General features: G+C 29.4%; 6 protein-coding genes across 8 annotated transcripts; 2 read left to right on the top strand and 4 right to left on the bottom strand.

Moving 5' to 3' along the window:
• Positions 1-446: 446 nt before the first annotated feature.
• Positions 447-2,111, bottom strand: LOC116427448 (RRP15-like protein). Of its 2 annotated transcripts, none has more exons than XM_031977809.2 (4): positions 1,666-1,789; positions 1,119-1,578; positions 820-1,036; positions 447-728 (listed from the first exon to the last, which is right to left on the bottom strand). In XM_031977809.2, exons 2-4 carry the CDS (start codon positions 1,523-1,525, stop codon positions 606-608), a joined length of 747 nt encoding a protein of 248 aa, XP_031833669.2. In that variant the 5' UTR covers positions 1,526-1,578; positions 1,666-1,789; the 3' UTR covers positions 447-605. The 2 variants fall into 2 exon arrangements, with proteins under 2 accessions (XP_031833669.2, XP_031833668.2); XM_031977808.2 differs by having other exon boundaries at positions 461-728; positions 1,767-2,111.
• A 194-nt stretch (positions 2,112-2,305) lies between these two features.
• Positions 2,306-6,202, bottom strand: LOC116427446 (uncharacterized). 2 transcript variants are annotated; one of them, XM_031977803.2, is made up of 11 exons: positions 5,831-6,201; positions 5,675-5,737; positions 5,525-5,584; positions 5,322-5,404; positions 5,054-5,195; positions 4,684-4,984; positions 4,506-4,608; positions 4,167-4,430; positions 3,579-3,900; positions 3,157-3,500; positions 2,306-3,077 (listed from the first exon to the last, which is right to left on the bottom strand). In XM_031977803.2, exons 1-11 carry the CDS (start codon positions 5,844-5,846, stop codon positions 2,832-2,834), a joined length of 1,944 nt encoding a protein of 647 aa, XP_031833663.1. In that variant the 5' UTR covers positions 5,847-6,201; the 3' UTR covers positions 2,306-2,831. The 2 variants fall into 2 exon arrangements, with proteins under 2 accessions (XP_031833663.1, XP_031833664.1); XM_031977804.2 differs by lacking the exon at positions 5,322-5,404 and having other exon boundaries at positions 5,831-6,202.
• A 477-nt stretch (positions 6,203-6,679) lies between these two features.
• On the bottom strand, positions 6,680-7,800 carry Srp14 (signal recognition particle 14). The gene is made up of 4 exons (XM_031977766.2): positions 7,372-7,800; positions 7,239-7,311; positions 7,049-7,161; positions 6,680-6,969 (listed from the first exon to the last, which is right to left on the bottom strand). The coding sequence occupies exons 1-4, from the start codon at positions 7,393-7,395 to the stop codon at positions 6,853-6,855; spliced, it is 327 nt and encodes a 108-aa protein (XP_031833626.1). The 5' UTR covers positions 7,396-7,800; the 3' UTR covers positions 6,680-6,852.
• Positions 7,801-7,841: 41 nt separating this feature from the next.
• Positions 7,842-9,718, top strand: LOC116427432 (uncharacterized protein C14orf119). Its single transcript, XM_031977765.2, has 4 exons — positions 7,842-7,857; positions 8,007-8,308; positions 8,396-8,679; positions 8,915-9,718. Exon 4 carries the CDS (start codon positions 8,923-8,925, stop codon positions 9,274-9,276), a length of 354 nt encoding a protein of 117 aa, XP_031833625.1. The 5' UTR covers positions 7,842-7,857; positions 8,007-8,308; positions 8,396-8,679; positions 8,915-8,922; the 3' UTR covers positions 9,277-9,718.
• A 45-nt stretch (positions 9,719-9,763) lies between these two features.
• On the bottom strand, positions 9,764-20,184 carry Sptz (zinc finger FYVE-type containing 26 spastizin). The gene is made up of 13 exons (XM_031977755.2): positions 20,021-20,184; positions 19,721-19,886; positions 19,040-19,639; positions 17,644-18,978; positions 16,081-16,227; positions 15,184-16,011; positions 14,569-15,099; positions 13,309-14,496; positions 12,734-13,237; positions 12,283-12,647; positions 10,599-12,175; positions 10,255-10,508; positions 9,764-10,183 (listed from the first exon to the last, which is right to left on the bottom strand). Exons 1-13 carry the CDS (start codon positions 20,182-20,184, stop codon positions 10,016-10,018), a joined length of 7,827 nt encoding a protein of 2,608 aa, XP_031833615.2. The 3' UTR covers positions 9,764-10,015.
• LOC116427437 (uncharacterized) lies at positions 16,257-17,705 on the top strand. Its single transcript, XM_076370193.1, has 3 exons — positions 16,257-16,719; positions 16,788-17,347; positions 17,411-17,705. The coding sequence occupies exons 2-3, from the start codon at positions 16,798-16,800 to the stop codon at positions 17,617-17,619; spliced, it is 759 nt and encodes a 252-aa protein (XP_076226308.1). The 5' UTR covers positions 16,257-16,719; positions 16,788-16,797; the 3' UTR covers positions 17,620-17,705.
• Positions 20,185-20,351: the final 167 nt, after the last annotated feature.

Below are 20,351 nucleotides of genomic sequence, written 5' to 3'. Positions count from 1 at the left end.
AAATGTGTATAGAATAACTGTTGGACACATTAAATCCTATGTACAGATTATGTATATGTCACCATATCCCTAAATTGAATTAATTATTCTAAAGTTGTGGCTTCAATACACAAGGAATACACTGTGTCACTTTAACGAAAAAACTATTATGGCATTATTCTGCAGCCATAATTATGTGGCATAAATAAACTAACGTTAGGAATTAATTTTAGATAGGATCATGTATGCGTTATAAACATATGGTAAATTATGAGAAATTATACATTGTACACGTTATTATTACTGTTGTTGGGTAGCTCAAAAAATATCAAATATAAATTTAAAAAATTTAATATGAAATCAATGATTCGTTCCTTTTTATACCATATAGTTGTGAGAAAAAAGACAACTATTTTATACGTTCAAATGGATAAATAAAAATCGGATTAATAATATATCGGATTATAATATATTCAAGGAATATTAAAATAATAGTTTTACTCAATTTTTTCTGCCATACTGGATAACAATTATATTATAAGATGAAAAATATTAACATACCTTTAAATTATTTTTATACAAATATTCTTTAAAGTCTGCACAAATATTAACTATTTTTATACAATTTAATTATCACTATCCATATCTTCTGGTGCTGATGAGTCTTCATCTTCATTTTCGCGGTCCCAATCTTTTAGCTTTGTCCCCATTACAAAATCATCCCTCAAAACACTCCATGTTTCTTTCTCCTTTTAATGATTAGTTTTTATTATAGTTTTAGTTTGAAATAATAATATTTCAATACGATGTGCAATATTATATACAATATGATATATTTACCTTTTCATTATTTTCTTCATGAACTTCCTCTTTATCCTTCACATTATTATCTACTCGAATACTTGTACTTCCACCCATAAGAACATCCAAGAATGAATTTTTATCGATGTGTTTAAGTACTTGCTCACGTTTTCTCTCCAATGGACCAGCTTCTACTAACTTTTTACTAATTTCACCTTGTTGTTGTCTTACAGCATTAAATAACTGTACTACACCTCTGTAAAGAATTGAAACAATATAAAATGCTTTAATTAAATCATTAAAGTACTATCTCTACATTTAAAATCAAATGTAATTACTTTGTTGCAATCTTTTGTAACATTCTCTCACGTTCTCTATCTCTTATATTTGGCTTCACTCTAATACCCAAATGATCTTTCCTTTTTTCTTTTATTTGTTTTAACGGCTTTTCTACATTATTATCAATGTCTTCTGAGTGATCAACTTCTTTCTCGTCTTTCACTTTTTTAATTTCAAAAGACAGCTCTTCACTCTTTTCTGTCTTTATAACATCGCATAACTTTTTAGCTTTAGACAAAACTATTGTTTTTTTACGTTTTGGCTTCTTTGTTCTAAGAATTTTTTGCATAGCATCTGCCCAATTAGGATTTCCACCAATTTTGTGATTGTTGTGTTCATCTTCTTTGAATTCAGTTTCTTTGAATCCATTCCCTGCACTTTCCAATTCTTGTGCTTCTGTTTCCATGGTATCATCATCACTGTCTTGCCCACTGTCATCACTCTCTTCTCGTAATTCAACTGTGTTTAATAAATAATATTTATTAATTCAAAACTCACTTTATTAATTTTCTATTTTACGATGTTTAATATTTGAAAATATATTACCAGTACGCTAACACACAAACTAATTTCAAAAAGGTTAAGTAGACAAATAGAACAATATTTCTTGACATAAAAATAATAATTACATAAATTTGATTTCAAACCTTGTGGTTTTTTTGGAGATTTTCCAAGTTTGACTGATGTATCCAATGCAATCATTATTGATTTAAATATAAACAATATAAGCAAATATCAACAATGCACAGCTCAAATTATAAACAGATAATCTCACGTGTTATCTGTCTTGATTGGAATCAAAATCAAGATAATTACAATTATATATCTTATACGATGCTGTAAAATTACTTGTTATATATCTCTGGATGAATTTTATATATTAAGAATTTCTAGTTTTAATGCTTTTTATGAACATTTAACTTTTTTATAAGAAATTATTAAACTAGACACAAGTGTACGTGGCGCCATCGACAGTATAATACTGAAACTATTAGCACATCTGCTCTTACTTTAATAAATTATTAAGATATTAATCTACGAATACAACAATAATTGTTATCATATTGCAATATGGTAATTCAATTAACAATTTGATGTTAGTAGTATGCATTCTATGAAACAAATATCTCACCCTTAATAAGAAAAATATAATTTATGATGTGACATGGAAACAATGAACAGTTGCAATGTTTCAAGAGCATTTATTAACAATGAAAAATGTGGAATAATTAAATACAGAAATTAAGACACCATTTGCAATCCATTAAAATAGGTGTAGTTCTCAAGTAATCACGTACATCCTAAAAAATGTATATTACTGTAATATAAAATGCCTAGGTAACGTAAGTATGGATTCCCATGTAACGATAATGGTTCAAAAGATCTCCAATAAAAACAAAGTAAACGCTCGTATCAAAAATACATCACGAAAATATTCTAGATATGTGTAATCTTTTAATAATCATAACATTATATAGTACACCATAACAGTAATATGGAGTAAATTATACTATGCATTGATCTGCTCGCAAGTATTAGGACACTATTTGATTCTTCTTGCCTCTGTAATTTTTCAGCTTGGCGATATTTTCCAATTCTATTAGTACCATTTCTTTCACACTGTATGGAACATCTCATTTGTTTATAAAAGTTGAATTTGTCGCATATTCATTAAAAATGAGGAAAGTAATATTGTATCTCTTTTAATACAATTACGAACTCGATGTATATTCTTTTGAAAGTTTCAAAACATGTAAAATTACATCGTCTACTGTTTTCGTTGTTAAAAGAGATTTTACTAGATCGTCTTCTATAACAACGCTGAATAAAAGTTTGACGTTTTCTCTTAACCGCTCGGTGAAGAAAAAATTGGTATCTGATGTAACTGGTAAATGACCACACCTTCTAATTACGGCCTCAAGGATATCTTGAATGGGAGCTTCAGGCCAACCGAACAGCTACAAAATCAAGATTAATTAAATATGTTATGTTACACATTCATTATAATTAAAAATTATTTTTTATTTTATTACATACCTGGAGAGTTTCATCATCGATTAATATTTTTAATAGATCCGAAATAGCTGTTAATAATTCATCGGTAGAGAGTTCTTTAGATTCACCATTCTTCGTTTTTTCGGCTGCAAGCGTTGCAATATTGTACAGCTGCGTTTGCAAATGTTTCTTTTCCACTTCGTTCATAACGTCCTCTAACAATTCACGATGCTTTGCCTTTATATGCCTCATTAAACAATCTTGCCGAATGAACACTCTGTTGCACTCAAGACAAGATTGTGGTGGCTCCCTTCTGTGAGTATTTAAGTGAGCTTGCAAAGAGGATTTAGTGGAAAATGCTTTTTCACATTTGTCGCATTTGAAAGCTATATGAAAGAAATTATCCGCTTATGTACATGACACATCAAAATTATAATATTCAAACCAAAGACATTGTAGCTTACGTTTAATGCCTGTATGAAGTAATGAATGTTTAACAAGATCTTCTCTTCTTATAAACCTTTTCTCACAAACTTCACATGTGAATGGGGTCGCTCCTTCGTGGACAAACTTTTTATGAACATTCAAGCGAGCCTTCCGATTGAACGCTTTTCCGCATACATCACAATAAAAACCGTTTTCACCGGTATGATGAAATATGTGTGCTCTCAATTGAGCTGCTTGAATGAATGACTTGTTGCAATACTGACAAACATGAGGTTTTTCGCCAGTATGGGTTCTCTCATGACGATTTAATGTTTCACGAGCAGCAAATTTCTTTTGACACTAAAATAAGTAAGAAGCATTTTATAGGAGGTAGAAATATTTCAATTAAAAAAATTCTGTATTAATTTTGCATTCCAGATTGGAAATATTCAATATTTCTGAACTGCTAAAACTTACACAATACTCCCTGTCCATAATGTATGCTTGTAATAGAATTATACAAAAAAATTATTATCGAGAGATTTAAAAACTGACGTCACATTTTTCAAATGAAAATAAATTGCTACCAGTAAAAGTTAAACTTTAGTTATGAAATCAATACTTACATAATGACATTCGAATGGCTTTTCTCCTGTATGCACGCGTCTATGTTTTCTTAGTGCGAGAGTTGATAAAAACGTTTTCGGACATAAATCACACTGAACTGGACGTTCTCCTGTATGCACACGTTCATGAATTACTAATTGTTGAGTAGTGTGAAATTCCTTAGGGCAGTATTTACATGGTTTCTTCGGTCTCTGAAGTTCACCAGCATGCGTACGTAAATGCTCACGTAAATTATCCTTACGTGTAAAACCTTTTTGGCAAACCTATTGCAATACGTATAAAATTAAATAATTCATTTACTTATGCATCGATATTTAATAATAAATAAAAACACTCACTTGACAATTAAATGTATTAAGAATGTTACCATGACAACCAGATTGCATTATGTGTCGATTTAAATGGTAGCTTCGAGAAAAGTAAGTGTCACAAGGCTCACATCTAGAGTTAAAACAAATTATTTCACATAGTTCATTACTATCCCTTTCCTATTTTTTAGTAAAAATCTATATATACCTAAAAATTTTTCTATCTCCATGAGTAGTGTAACGATGTTTATTCAATGCTTTCCTACTATTAAATGAATGTCCACATTCTTTACAAACACAAGAATCATAATTCCAGTGAATTACTACTATGTGTCTGTCTAAAGATGATTTTTTCTTAAATGAGAGGTCACATTCTGAACATTTATGTTCACCACCACTGTGAGCAGTACTTAAGTCTTCTGCACAACAATGACATTGGGATTCAGGTACTGGCATAATTACTGGTTTAGGTGGTCTGCGATTATTTTTTTGCTTGCTTGAATTTGAATCTATAATTATAATTTTACAATATAATAATAACGTTATTATAATAAAATAATATTTACACTATAATATACCTTCCATGCTGATATCATCAACACATTCTGAATTATCATCGTCTTTATCTTCTTCTGAATCATAATGGTCTACATTACGAAGTTCTACAAGAGTCATAGAGTCATCTTCTTCTCTGCACGTATCTAAGTGTTCCGTTAACATCTATAAAAATGATTAATAACTTTATTAGAAACTTCATATAAAATATAATTGCTTACATTGTTTATACCGAAAAGAGTTATAAATTAACATTGGTATGTACTGTCAAATGAAATATATAAAGCTTACATCCTGAGACCTAAAGACTCGCCGGCATGTTACACATTCATAATCCGTTATAATTTGTATAATCTGATCACCGTCAGTAATAACTGTAAAAATGTAATAAGAAAGTACTATAATAAATAAAGCAAACAGAGCAAGTACCATAAAACAGAAAGTTATCTCTTCTACATATTATTACAGGAAAAGCTACATTCATTTATGTATACCTTTCATATTGGGTTCTGTATCAGTGGTTATTACAATGGCCTCTTCTACATTATCCGTAACTGTAATAATCAAGAATTAATACTGAACCTATTATCATGGATATATAAGTATTACAAACTAATAAACAAATACAAAGGTAAAAAAATTACCAAATAAATTGTCTACCGAAGATGTATCTTTCATTGATATAATATCTTCAACTTTCACAATTTCTATAACAAAAATTATAAAAATTATAGTGTACTAGACATCATCTGGTACGAAGCACATAATGTTTTCGATAAAAAAAGGAAAGCTTTACATACCCATTACTTCTTCCATCGTTCTTCTTTTTTATAATTACGAATAAAAACAGATTGTCCGATTTATTCGAGAATAAAATGTAATCGTGTAATCACAGGTCGGAATTACGAGGCGTGCACATCAATTATAATGCGCGTATAACAATTGTATTCATAGCTCGACGGTTATATTTTTATTAAAAAAAATCGTCACTTTAAAACAAGAGCGAAAGTAGGATCACCTTCTCCAATAAACCAATGACACTTTTACACTACCATTCGAAACTTGTTTCGATCATTTTCAATTGCCCCTGAAGGGATAATCCCTGTAAGCCTGAACGCACAACAAAATGGCCTACGTCAAGGGGCACGCCTTACGTATTTTTGTCCAACATATTTCTTATAAATTGTGATTAATTTTATTTAAAATTATTCCAGGGACATAAATATCAGCTTTTTATTTTTTAAATAAACTTTCTCTTTTATTTTTTTTAATGAAAAAAATGTCATTAATTTTGCACTACTACAAAATGTATAAGATTTAGTAAAATGTTGCTTTTAAAATTACTTGAATTAGAATTGTTTTTGAATTAAACGTTTAATAATCATAATGCAATTTGCATAAGTACTTAAAGATCGTTTACAAAATCGAAAATTACAAATTCAACTATAAATGGTGTATTATTGATTGCCGATCGGTGATTGGTGAGTTGACGCGTCTTTAATTTCTATAGGGTGTTCCAAAAATCTCGGTATCCTAAGAAACGTTTTTATTTTGAAACATTTTATAAAGGTGAATAGTTTATAGTTATATTTTGTATAAAGCAAGTAAACAAGTTTGCTAAATCATTTGTTTTGATACTATTTACACAAAATGTAATTTATTTCTTAGACAATATCATATAGTACATTAGAAAAAATGTATTTTGTGTCATACAAGAGGTCAATAGTAATTATGATTACTATTACTATACCAGATATATATATATATAATAATTATAATTATAATAATAATATATAATTGTTAAATAATCTATGTTATACTGTCAATGAACTTTTGGCTTTGCAGATTTTACTTTCTTTAATTTCTTGAGGCCATTGACATTTGATTTCAATAGATTCCAATACGCTTGTTGAAATTTATTTACATCCTTGGAATGAATCTGAAAATCAAAATATATAATTTAGGTTTAATTCCTTATTCCTGTTTTTATAACAATTTGAATGTAAAATGATACGTACAACAGTAGATATTTTCTTAGATCTTAAGGTAGCTCTTACTAAACAAAGAAATTCACTTGGTGTTGGTAAGGGCGGCCTGCCTTTCCTGGGTACTGGTTTATTGTGTCCATTAACTAAATAGACAATAACAATAATTTATAGAACACACAATATTAAAACTATATAAAGAAGTAACAATACTAATACTTACATCGTTTAATAGTGAGTACTACTGAACCAGAAAGACGAGATTTATCGAAAAGTCGTGTTAGCTCGACTAGAAACTAAAATTAAAATTAATATAAAAAGTACAAAAGAATAACACTTTGGATTCCAAAAATTACCACATCATTCTCCAGCAGAACCATTTTGCTAATCCTAACATATGCCTTTATGGTCTGTCAAGTACAAGGTATAGTTAGCTGCCTTACAGGTTATAAAGTATATTTATGTGCGGTTGAACATAATACTTAGTTCTCAAACTCATGCTTGTTTTCTGAGAAGTGTTACGAAAAACAGCATTCCTGTCTGTGATACAAAATTCTGTGACTGTTCTGTTCGTAATTGATTCGTTTAAATATTTACTTAATTATTGATCAAATTAAAAGAACGTAAACTTTTATACTAACAATAAAGCTATTACAAAAATGATAATAAAGGAAATATAATATTATGATGAGTATTCACAAATTTATCCTAAAAGTCAAAGAAATTTTATTATATTAGAAATAAAATATTTAAACGAATGAATCATTTACTTACAGAATGGCCACATATAAGTGGCGCTGGGATCCAGCAAATATAACTTTATGGCGCGTTCACATGTTATTGCAAGTATTTCCATTTACACTTTTAAAATTGTATTCAAATAATTAAAAACGTTATATCTTTTTAACGATCATTTAAAAAAGCTTCAGTAATTTTCTGTATCAAATTCTTATGATCCAAGATTTTTTATTTAAATGATTGAATATTATAGAAAACTACTGCGCCGTTAACAGATAGCCGAAACTTTTGCGATATAAAAGTTGTACATTTATCAATGTAAATATTTCTACGAACGAATGAAAAACTAACGAAAATAGATCACAATGACTGGTACAACTTTGACCGTAAAAATTAGTGAAAATGATAAGTGCGTTTATGAAAATAATAGTAATATTGAGCCGAGCGAAAATAATTTGAGCAGCTTAATTTTGTCTTTGAAGCAGACTCAAATCAAAATTAATGATTTTTTGACTAGCATTATAGAAGAACAAGACAGCCTTGCTAATAGTGAACGTAAATAAACACAGAAATTATATACATATGCACATTTGTCTAAATTATTTATCCGACAGATCGTGGAAACTAATAAATTTTTATCAGTTTTAGATTTGCCAAGATCGGAAAGCGAGTCGGATTTTGATGAAGAGATCGAAGTTAACCCTAAGAAATGCAAATTGATCAACTAATAGTATATTGTAATTACTTATTACCCTTTGTTATGGCATTTTAAAGTAATATACAGATTCTTTCCATCAAATATGATAAGTTTGTCATTACAACTGTGTTGACAAGTAACTTGCCCCCAAATTTTTGTGATGCCAAAAAGCGATAAATCGATTATAAGTGAACGAGAATTACATCACTGGTAAAAGAAAACGTCACCGGTAAATACATCCTTTTTATCGTATAAATTTTAACAGTGTATAATAATAATAATTAGGGTTAAAAATGTTGTGTTTCATGCAGTCTAATATGTCATGTTAATTTTTGAACAATACTTTTTTTTCTTAGTTTTTATTCACTTTTCTTGCCTCTGTAAATTTTAAAATAAATATCAATCATGTTTTGAATGTAGTATTTTATAATTAATTAGTTGACCATTGTTTCCTTTTTTTTTAGAATAAAGCATGTCTGCTTTACTGTCGAATGAAGCTCAGCTGCGTTATGTAACAGAATGGTTTCAAGAATGGTCAGAAATGCAGAGAAGTGATTTTCTGAGTATACTTTTGGAACAATGTGGACCAACAGGTCTTGTGAACGGATTAGTTTCCAGAATGGAAACACTGGGGTGTTCTGAAGGATCTGATAGACCTCCAAGTATATTTCAATGTCGGGTGAAACTGTTTCGAGAATGGAGCAATAATTGGTCCCAACAAGAAAAGGATTCTTTACTCTCTTCAATTAAGAATACAGATCCTGTATTCGCAGAAAAGTACGAAGAAAAACTGTCAGCTCTAGTGAGTGAAGATAAAAAATCATGAATAAATGTGTAGAATAACTAATATTCTGTCATATTGTAAAATAGGTTTATCTTTAAATTGAAAAGACTTATTATCAGAGGATTTCTTATTTATATTTATAAAATGGAAGGTATATTGACTTTTAATGAAATTTATTGTAAAGGGTAATTGAAAGTATTTATACGCATTGTAAAATTTGTTTATAACATAGGATTTCTAATATGTATACGTACATTCCAACACTATCTCATGACATTAAATTTTTATTAGACATTTCTTGCACATATAGGAGCAAGGAAAGAGGATTTTTTAAGTATATATTTTTGTAATCACTATGATTACAAATTATTAGATAGATGTATTATTTTGCTTATAAAAATAGGTATGAAAATATTTTATTAATTATTTCAATGTTATTTATTATCATACATATACTTCAATAAATTTTCATCAAACATTGCAACTATTGCACTTTTCATCTTACAATCTTTCATCTTATTATCTAATTAAAAGCTTTGAATTTTTATCGCATAATAATCTAAAAATATATTTCTTCCAATTATAAAGAAAGGAGAAATGTAAAAAGTGAAATCGCTTTATATATTATACAATATAAATATTTGTGGAATGCAATGGAAGATTTTTACTTGATATTTAGAGTTATTTAACTAATGTTTGTATAAAGTTCTTCAATAGCCTTTAAAAATGTATAATAAAGGAACTTAAAATGTATTACTTACTTTTATAAGACAGTCTGAAGTCATGATTTTGGTTCTTGTTGAAGCCATTTCATGCATATTGCTTTAATAGCATTTTGACCGAGTCTATCAGATTCTTTCAAAATTTTTCTTATATCCTGTGCTCTTGCATGTTTCACAGCTAATAAATATGCAGCTTTTAATTGCTTGCATTCGATATACGCATTTATCTACAATTGCGAAATTCAAATGATGCACTGAACAATATGAAAATATTATAATGTACAGACTGCAATCTTACTTTAAGTTCTATGTCGGTTATTAATCTGATAAGATTATTTACATCAGTTTTCGAAGTTGATTCTAGTTCTCCGTGTAACCGATTCAATAACAATTTTACACAATGTGTTAGAACATAATCTGATATAATATATGAATTTGGTATTCCAGAAGTGTGACAACATTTAATCAATTGCTCTATTCCAGGAATATCATATCTCAGTGTCAAGATATGACCAGCTAAAGAATACACTTTCTGTTGTGGTAGATTATAATCTGAAATAATATATATATATATATCACTAATATAAATAATATATTATAGCATTCAGAAGGTATTTATATTGTGTGTAATTATCGGAAAACCTTGTATTATTCTGAATGCGATCCCAAATCCTTCTTCAATGTTGTGACCACAGAGTATTGCTAGAACAGCCAGATCTATTTTCTGCTGCTGGTTGCCAAATAACGTTGGTAGTTCGAGAGTTTTACTATCAGTATCTTTACCCGGAAACAAATTTAAAAACTGAACCGGTGCCCTGCCCTCTTTCTCGCAAGTTGCTAGGAATTTTGTAATTTCCATTTGTCTACAGATGGTGTTTATATGTTTATCTATTTCAGGAGGTTCCATTTCCATCGTTAAAATTCCTTGATTGCTGTGCATGGAACTTGTACTCTTTTTCCTTTTTCTATTTAAATTTTCAATTTGTAGCTCAGATTCCAAGTGTTTCTGAGCATCGAGCAAGAAATTCCCTCTGACACACAAATCTGTGTAATTACTTACTTCGTCACGGTAAAAACGAATGCACGTCATTGCAGCTCTTATAGAGTCTTTCATGAATAACTGCAACTGATACAAAATATGCAGATATTGTTTTTTTTCCAAGTTGTAGCAAATATATATTAAATACTTTTTCCAAATTAGTAAACTAGAATCTTTATTTTTCATAGCTTCGTGAAGTTTTTCAGTCTTTCCATTTTTCAAGCAATACAAGTAAATCGCATTGAAAAATAAATCAGGTTCCAAATCATTTTCCAAAGTGAATGTCAAGCATTCGCTAAATTCATTGTGTTTTAAGAAAAATTCCAGAATCGAATTAAAACTTCCATATGTTAACAAATAATACAAACTTTCGTAATAATAAACATAATGCATGGCTGAGAGTGTATTTTTTTGTCCATGATTTGTCACTTTAAGGTATCCAAAATTAGTTGATATTTCTTGTGGGGCACTAGACTTATATTGATGCGGATAATGCGGGTACTGTTTGTATGTGCTCAAAGTGTCCAATATTTGAAGAATTTCCGTAAGTAATGGTGGATCTTTTAATGGACGATTTTTCGAGAATTCTGCTTTTCTTATGTTTAACTCGTCCATTGTAAACTCTTTATCGTTATCAGTTTTATTTTCAGTCATTGACTTCTGGTTTCCTCTTCTGCTTTCAGTTGTCGAATCTTTCGGATATGATAGAATCACCCAATCGTCAAAATCTTCATGCTGGACTTTATCAAGACAATGGCAAAACTTTTCCTGAGCTTGATCGAAGTATCCTGTTTTTAAACATGTTTTACCCCAGGTTGCCCATACACTTTGAGTATCCAGCCCTGCTTTGGTACTCACGTCTAGAGCAAGGGTCCACTGTTCTTTTTCAATCAGCAAATCTCTAAGTTTTCTTAAAGCACGCCCATCCAAATTGTCGGAAGGTATAAGATGCAGGTAGTCAGACTGAACCAAACTAGCGATAAGGTCTACTTGCGACAAAAAACGATCGCAATGTACCAATCCAATGTTAAGACCAAGTTTGGCACACTTAACTTTTGCAGCAACCAACAGGGAACGTATCATTTTGATGATTACAGTATGATCGACTTCTGGATTTACTTTTCCTCCGCTAACAGGTTGCAAAAGACGTTTCATCTCATCGCAACGGTCTAATAAAAAGCTGTAATGACAATGTAGTTTTACTAAATATTATTCAAAAGCTATGTAGAATATATTGTTTCGTAGAATGAATTTACAATAAATGATAATTAGAGATATAATTATTACCTGGCATATGTTTTATGATCAGAATGTAGATTAAGAATTGCCAAACACAAAGAAATGTTTGGTGCATACTCGAATGAAAATTCTTCTCTAATGGATTCATTGTGTTTTTCATCTTTCGTTAATCTCCAACAGTCAAACGTTTCGCTACTGACAGTAGATGGTGTTCCTTGATGTGCTCGTGTCTGTAGTACTGTCAGCCGTTTACAGTCATCACATACACGCACTAACACAGACGACGGGTAACCAGGTACTTGCATACGGTGTTGAGAACACTGAGCACATATAACACGGCCGCATCTACGACAGTGATGTCGTCTGTTGAACATGGAAAATATAACAGTTTTGCAACAACTGCATTCCCTAGCCTGTTACAGGAAAATATGAATTAGAAGATCTATTATTATATCATAAGTGTACGAAACAATGTAATATATGTATAGTAACTATGTACCTTATCATTGGGCACCCATTCTTCTTTAGTAGGAACCAGAACGGGCATAACAAATTCATTACTTCCTGCCTCTAAATACTGTACATGTTTGGATTTGTTTTCAATGTTATCACATTGCAAAGATACACGACAATCCAATGATTTCTGTGCATAAAATCTTATAATCTTATCTAAACTGTCCCTTGAAATATCTGCTTGCGGTAGTTTGTCTGCGATTCTATTTAGTATTTTTTGAATACTGTCAAATTTACAATTCATCAACAACTGTTCCAACATTAATAATGGTTCTTTTATGAGATGAATATGCAATGATCTTTCTTGAGCTTCCAACATGTGTAAAATTTCAATTCCTATTAACGTTTGTCTATATTTGATGGTCTCAGTTGCTTTACAATGCTCCAGTAAATAATTACAAATAAACTGCAATGCGTTGATAGATTCCAATTTTTCTAACACAGTCTCGCATAGTTTAACCGATTGATTCAAAGGTAAAGCTTGAAGAAACTGAAAAAAAAAAACAGCATTAATTAGAGTAATCGGATAAGTTGTTATAATAAAATCATGCAATATTTTACCTTTAACGTTTGATTAAAGCTTTGAGATTCATTTTTTAAGAGGCCCATCAAAATATCTTGTTCCATAGAAAGGTGTATTTCTAAAGAAAATGCTTGACTCTCTAACCATTCCAAACATAATTCGAATTTATTTGCATTTATTAATGATTTGATAAGTTGAAGTGGGTCAATTTTGTCTGTGCAATAGGCAATGTTATAACAAGAGCCACGAGTCATACAATATGGAACTATTCTGTGAAATAGGAGAACTCTATGTAAAATTTCTTTTAACTGTAATTTACAGTGTGTAGGTAACTTGTAACTATCCACGTGATGCACTGAATGAAGTAAAGCATTTACACAAATATCCACGTGCCATTTGTTGACATTATATAATACTGTTTGACTTAATATATAAATATCTTTGATTTGATACACATATTGCAATATTTTGGAGTCTTCTTCTTTGGAAACAATATAACTTAGAACTTTATCTTTAAAATATTGCAATTCCATACTTAAAACCAGATTATCTGGCAAAGCATTTATAAGCTTTAAACAATTATGCCATTCATTTGCTTTTAGCATCACCTCGAAATGTGACCATAGTTTCTGTATTGGTATTATTTCGAGAATAGCTACTAGAGCTTGATTACATTCGAAAAGGGGTTTCATATCTCTTACCCAAGATGAACTTAACAGATTTTCAAGACAAGCAGTACGTTTCAAATTATCACAGTTATTTTCTAAAATAGTTGGATTTGCATTATATATTCTTTGTAGAAGATAAGAAACAACCCAACAATAGTTTTCCAAATATTGTAATAAACTTGGTCGTACAGTATCTACTTTCTGAATACTCTTATTCAAATTGGTTTGTTTCTGATGTTGCATATAAGATACATTTTTATACTTCAATATCACATCATACGAATACGAAGGTGCCATGTATTGTATTATTATATTCTCCTTAAAATGCTTAAAATAATCATCTACTGTTAATAAATTGTCAGTATTATGAATATCGTAAATATTGTTTTTGCCATTCTCAGAAATAAAATTTTGATATTGTTTCACAGTATCAGGTAATAAAATTACTCTTTGCGTTTCGGTGACTTGTTCAGACTTCTCGAGTCTCTGTGAATAATAATCAATATATTCCAGGAAAGCTTTCCTTAGACTTTCGTTCACCGATTCCGGACTGCAGATCTAATAATACGAATACGTGAACGAATTATTTTATAATATATAATTAAAGCTAAAAATAGAAATGTAACTTACTCGAATGCAAGGTGTTCCATAAAATTCACTGGCCATTATAAAAATTACTCTTGGGTCATGGGTGATGTCTAAATCTTGCCACACTGGTTCATTAAGTTCTTCCAGTTCCATAAAAAATGTATCATCTAATATCATATTATTGAACAATTTCGATCTGAGCGCAGCAAGTGTGACTAAACCCAAATCACCAATTAAATAACCAGTTGACATTAATGAAATCGCATGTTCCAAATCATTTAATGGAGGATGATCCACCCAGATAATTAAGCTGGCATGAAGAAACATAAGATTCCACACATTTAACAGAAAAGTCAATGTTTCATCTCCTGTGGATAATTCACTCAAATCTAAGTTTATAAGACGAGACGTTTTATTTAATACATCTTGAATAGCTGGATTTTTTGAAATAGATTTACAAATGTCATGATTCAAGGAAAATTGATCGACATCCATACTTTCTAAGACTTGTAAAAGTTCTGTTAGTACCTCTGAAGCACACTGATTTGGACCTTGTATTTTATGGTTTAAATCCTAAAATAACAACAGAATTTTTTTAACTCTCTCTACGGTTTCTCTTACCGTTTTATAGAATTACTTTCGATAATTACCACCTACCAATTTGCACGATGCTTTGTTCAAAATAATGCATCCACTTTCTTTATTATTAATAGGATATTTTATATTTCTTTTATACAAAAATATAGGACAAGCATTGGTAAGAATGCTATACACTAAATTAACTTGCAATTTATGAGCAACTATTTCAAGCTTATCCGGCTCAACATTAAGATCAAAAATTTGATGACCAAAATAATAATGTAATGGATATTTTAGTAAGTCAGAAACTGTAAGTATCTGTTGATCAGTTGGAATAATTGTATGCAAAAGTTGTAAATGGAGATAGATTATTTGCATATATTTCTCAGTTTCATTGGAGATAACAGTCATCTTGCTCAGAATTTTTAAACCTGACAAGTAATGGCCATCTTTCAAAATGTTATTAATTGTATTTTTATTTGTCTGAGATTCTTTAAATTCATGATGCTCGATCACGATATTATGCCAAAAGTCTTCTGTCTCTTTGAATTCCTTTATGGTGAGAGGAACTTTCGCATCACAGAGTATATTTTCCACAGTTATCTCATCTTTTTTTTCATGTAACAACTGATAAATTTTAGAAAAGAAATGCTCATATTCTGTATTGTCAAATGTTTTGCATAATTTCAAATATTTCATTGCGACGTCGTAAAGATTGTTTGAAATAGAATAAATCTGACTTGTAGTTAAAGCCAGATCTAGTACACATATTGTTAATATTTCATTACTATTGAGGATATCCATGTTCAACATTCGTAAATTAATTTCTTGAGATGCCAAGAAAGTTTCCAGTTGACTAGTTTGTCTAGAAGAAAGTATTCCTTCTTGTGCAACTTGTCTTATATTCTACAAAAATATAATTTTTACGTTAAATACGTTTCCTACAATTAATACAAGTGAATATATAAAATATACCTCTAATGTAGAAGGCTGTAAGTTTTTTTTAAATTCGTTTTTATCCTGTAAAGTATTTCCTTGTTTATATATATTTTCTCTAAACATGTATAATGCTTTAGAAAATTGTAGTTCTCCATTTAAGTTATTATTTTTCATATCAGATGCCTACAATGTAAGAAAAGATATTACATGCCATCAAATATGTTATTCGAAAAAATGTTAATTGCATTATTCCTTTTACTTATTACTGTTAATTCATCATCGTCATATAAAGTTGAGTATTAACGAATAATACTGTTTTATTAACTATTACTACTTAGAAGTATATAAATACTATTTTAACATGCTTTTATATAGATTAATTTCCAGGATAAAAATGTACTTGAGATTGCATCTGATACTAAAGACTATAATGAACAAAATGAGAATGAAATGATTCAACCTGTAGATCTTGTAGCCCTCCAACTTTATATGGAAGATGAAAATAGATACAAACCACTGCATTCTTTAGTAGAAAGCTATAATAAACGTAATAGTATAAATCAAGCACAAATTACTGGTACGCTTAATCAATTCGAACCAGTTGTATGGGAAAGCTTCAATACAGCAAAAAATGATGAACCATTCGTGGCTGGTTTCAAAGAAGACTTAGATAAAGTATTTAAAGATCATTTGATGAAAGGTATAAAATAATTAGTATTCTTCTGATGATTACCTATTTTCAGATTATAAAAGATGAAGAACAAAAAAGTCTCTAGAATAAAACGTAAAAGTAAGCGATATCAGTATCAAACTAAACCTGAAGATTTTTTCCAAATGCAACCAATTGATCTTTCATTATTAGTAACAACAAATAGTATTCCTAACACCAATGACTATAATAAAATAACAAACAGTCCTCCACAAAATACATATGTTAATATGAAAGCCATTACAGTATACACAGAAGAAACAGAACCAGGTGAAGAAGAATACAATTATGAAAATTTTAAAAAAGAATATGAAGAACAATTAGGAAAAGACTTAACTGATAACAAATTATTGAATTATACCTATAAAGAGCAATCGGAAGAATATCCTAAAGACATGTTACAAAAATTACTTGATTTCAAAAATTGCACGGAAACGTCGAAACAGTTGGGTATTAAAGCTATAGATTGTTTAATATATAATTATGAACATAAAACACCTGCATTGAAAAAACCTGTGCAGAAAATGTGGTTGGTTATTAGAGTTTGGTTCTTCATTTATGTATGTCTTGCAATTCCGTGTTGGTGTCAAAAAGGTAATTTGCAATTATTTTTAATACAATAATACAAATTTATGAAAGCATTGTATTGTTCTGTAGGTTGGTGTTGCTGTTGCTTTCGTTGCAAGTTTTGTTTCCCTAACAAAAGAATTTTATTCTCGAAACAGTATTACGCGATTAATCCTCCTGGTACTTTAGTCACTGAAGTTAAGAAGAAAGGTGAAACACAACAATTGATTACATATGAACCTACTGAATTTGAAGAAGATACGTTCGAACAGTTTGAAACTGTAATAAGAAATATATAAATATATTTTACATATATTATTTACCTCAATAATATCCTGTGCCTTTACATAATCATTTTTCCACAAACATTGAATAACCAGGCTTTCTTTAGTTGCTAACATAAAGTTTATAAACATTGGTTTGTGTGTTACATCTTTGGTTGCCGTAGCATCTATCGTCAATGTTGTATTTTTAGAACGTTTTTTCCATTTAATGTTGTTATGTGTTGGTTCCGATTCTGAGCTACTGTCAGATCGAATTTTCGTATCATCCGATGTACTAACTTTTTGGTAAAAAAGCACATTCTCTTTGAAACGATTTAAAATTAATTTTCCATCTAACAGAATCTTATGCTTAGTATACAAATTTTTATTTGTATCTTTACACATATTAATATCTTCTGTAAATTGTAAATTTGTATAAATTTCCAGCCTCCATCTAGCATCTGCAATTGCTGCATTAATAGATGAGATGTCTTTTTGAATTTGATCTACTTCTGTATAACTATCTTTCATTTTTGTAAATTCAACTTCTGTGGCTAACATGATTTCTTTCAAATGATATAACATATCTCTTATAATATATTTATTACAAAAAAAACCTGTTGAAGATAATTCCAACCATTTATTTTCAAAATTTGTTAGTTCATTCGAGGTACTCTTGCTGCTCTTATTATAATTCTTTTGTGAATGATCAAAGTCTTCATGTCTCAAGAAAAGTAAAGAAAATATATCCTTTATTACATCTATTCGCAACTTCAGTGGATATACCATTTGTACATAATGTTTCATATCAGAAAAATGGCATGTAATAATATCTCGTCTTGTATCGTAATTGTCGCATAATAAAATAGCTTTTAAAGCGCTAAGAACGCTGCAATATGCATAAAAAATATTTTCAGGTTCTGAAAGATCCTGTAATAAGTTTCTGATTTTATCATACTGCTGTTCATGAATATTCGTTGTCATTTTCAGTACTGAAAGACTATTAAAATGTAGTAGAAGATTAAATATCTGTTTTATGGAAATTCTCTGTTTAATTGGTTCTTGAATTTGATCATCATTATTCATACCAGAACTATCTTTCATCCAATTTATGATGTACTCCACAATTTTAACACATTTGTTCAATGAAACGTTAAGTACTTGAAAAAGAGAATCATAAAATGTATCAAAATTACATTTTAATGTTAAAAATTGAATTGAGTTACATATCATTTTATGATGTTCTTCAGATTTGTTTGAAACAATTTCTTCATTAGTACAATCATTTAAAACTTTAAACAGTAAAACTGGCCAGAAATTCTTAAATAATTTACAACTTAATATCAACGTAACATTATCATATTTTCCATTTATCGTTAAGATATAACAAATATCCTGAAACAAACATAATATCAGATGATGTAATGATGATATAATCTATTTCTTTGTTACGTACCAAAATATCTGTTACCCAATGCAGTTTCATATTAACTACTCTTGCTGCAAGATTACTTATATTTACAACTGGAACTGTCGTAGAAGTATAATGGAATAATACGTCTTGGATTTTCAATGCATCATCCAAATGCTCAATAACTTTAAAACGTCCACATATTTCATTGAAAAATGTGCACCACGCGTTAAAAGGGTTTCTTTCTATCCTTGAATACAATGCAAGTTCAATATCTTGGATATTACATACTTTTAACAGCATAGGAAAACATAACTTTAACCATTCAATTGTGTTAGAGTCAACTATATTCATTTTAGATATAATACATAATGCGCATCCAAGAGAATTGTCAATTAGTTGTTTATTTGTTGGTTTATATTCCACTAATTCGTTTAGAAACGACATGTAAATGTCTTGGAAACTATGAAAAACATTGGATGATATATCAAAATATAAAGACAATAATTCATTAATGATCCAACAAATAATGACTGAATTATCATAAATGTTTTCTCTTAAGAATACGAAACATTCTTCACGTAGTTTTTCAAATACTTCTGAATTTATTTGTTTTGAATTACTTTCATATATCATCAATAATCTCTATAAAATATATTTTTTTAATGTAGTAAAAATCTTATTAATCATCGAAAGGACATATAGAATGAATGATTATTGAAATACCTGTTGCAAATCTATTGTTAAATTTTGACATAATTGCAGAGCGTGTAGCATTTGCATACAACTGGAATAATTCTTTATATTTTTGATATCTGAAGCTGTGTTGCCAATAAGTTTCTGAAATAATATCTGAACGATCCATTGCTGTTGACTATTTTCTTGAGCACAGCTAAAAAGATTAAATAAATAAAAGTAAATTAAAAAATTGTCATATATGCATAATGTACCCAAATTTTTATGTTACATTAGAATTGTATATACAACAATTTATTTGTATTGTATGCACACTTTTATTATACTTACATTAACTTTTCAATTGACAATTCAGATTCAAGGAAGTTTATAATATCATTTTGACAGGAAAAAGACTTATCACCGTTGGCTTCTTGATAAGCAATAAGAGATGTATACCATAATTTTGATAAAACACATTTATTTATTTGTAACATCTCCACAGGTTCCGACATTTTTCGAAATATTAATTGTCATGACATAAAGAAGTAAATAATATACGCATTCTTTTAACCATACGTCAACATTGGAACAGATAACAATGAATTTTCAATTAGCATTCGTAATAAGGTAAATATTTACTTCTATATCCCACTAGTTTTTATTCAGACATAATTTCTTC

This window comes from Nomia melanderi, chromosome 8 (genome assembly GCF_051020985.1).
Source record: "Nomia melanderi isolate GNS246 chromosome 8, iyNomMela1, whole genome shotgun sequence".
Classification (NCBI taxonomy): Eukaryota; Metazoa; Arthropoda; class Insecta; order Hymenoptera; family Halictidae; genus Nomia; species Nomia melanderi.
This window is presented reverse-complemented; position numbering and strand designations above follow the sequence as displayed.

Coding starts and splice junctions, on each gene's coding strand:
- LOC116427448 (XM_031977808.2), bottom strand. CDS start 1,821: ATGATTGCATTGGATACATCAGTCAAACTTGGAAAATCTCCAAAAAAA. Junction 1,579..1,766: donor ATCTCCAAAAAAACCACAAG/GTTTGAAATCAA, acceptor TATTAAACACAG/TTGAATTACGAGAAGAGAGT. Junction 1,037..1,118: donor TTACAAAAGATTGCAACAAA/GTAATTACATTT, acceptor AATTCTTTACAG/AGGTGTAGTACAGTTATTTA.
- LOC116427446 (XM_031977803.2), bottom strand. Junction 3,501..3,578: donor ACTTCATACAGGCATTAAAC/GTAAGCTACAAT, acceptor TCTTTCATATAG/CTTTCAAATGCGACAAATGT. Junction 3,078..3,156: donor TCGATGATGAAACTCTCCAG/GTATGTAATAAA, acceptor TTGATTTTGTAG/CTGTTCGGTTGGCCTGAAGC.
- Srp14 (XM_031977766.2), bottom strand. CDS start 7,395: ATGGTTCTGCTGGAGAATGATGTG. Junction 7,312..7,371: donor TTCTGCTGGAGAATGATGTG/GTAATTTTTGGA, acceptor TTTTAATTTTAG/TTTCTAGTCGAGCTAACACG. Junction 7,162..7,238: donor AGTACTCACTATTAAACGAT/GTAAGTATTAGT, acceptor TTGTCTATTTAG/TTAATGGACACAATAAACCA.
- LOC116427432 (XM_031977765.2), top strand. CDS start 8,923: ATGTCTGCTTTACTGTCGAATGAAGCTCAGCTGCGTTATGTAACAGAA.
- LOC116427437 (XM_076370193.1), top strand. CDS start 16,798: ATGAAGAACAAAAAAGTCTCTAGAATAAAACGTAAAAGTAAGCGATAT. Junction 17,348..17,410: donor TCCGTGTTGGTGTCAAAAAG/GTAATTTGCAAT, acceptor ATTGTTCTGTAG/GTTGGTGTTGCTGTTGCTTT.
- Sptz (XM_031977755.2), bottom strand. CDS start 20,184: ATGTCGGAACCTGTGGAGATGTTACAAATAAATAAATGTGTTTTATCA. Junction 16,012..16,080: donor TACAGCCTTCTACATTAGAG/GTATATTTTATA, acceptor ATATTTTTGTAG/AATATAAGACAAGTTGCACA. Junction 12,648..12,733: donor AATGGGTGCCCAATGATAAG/GTACATAGTTAC, acceptor TTCCTGTAACAG/GCTAGGGAATGCAGTTGTTG.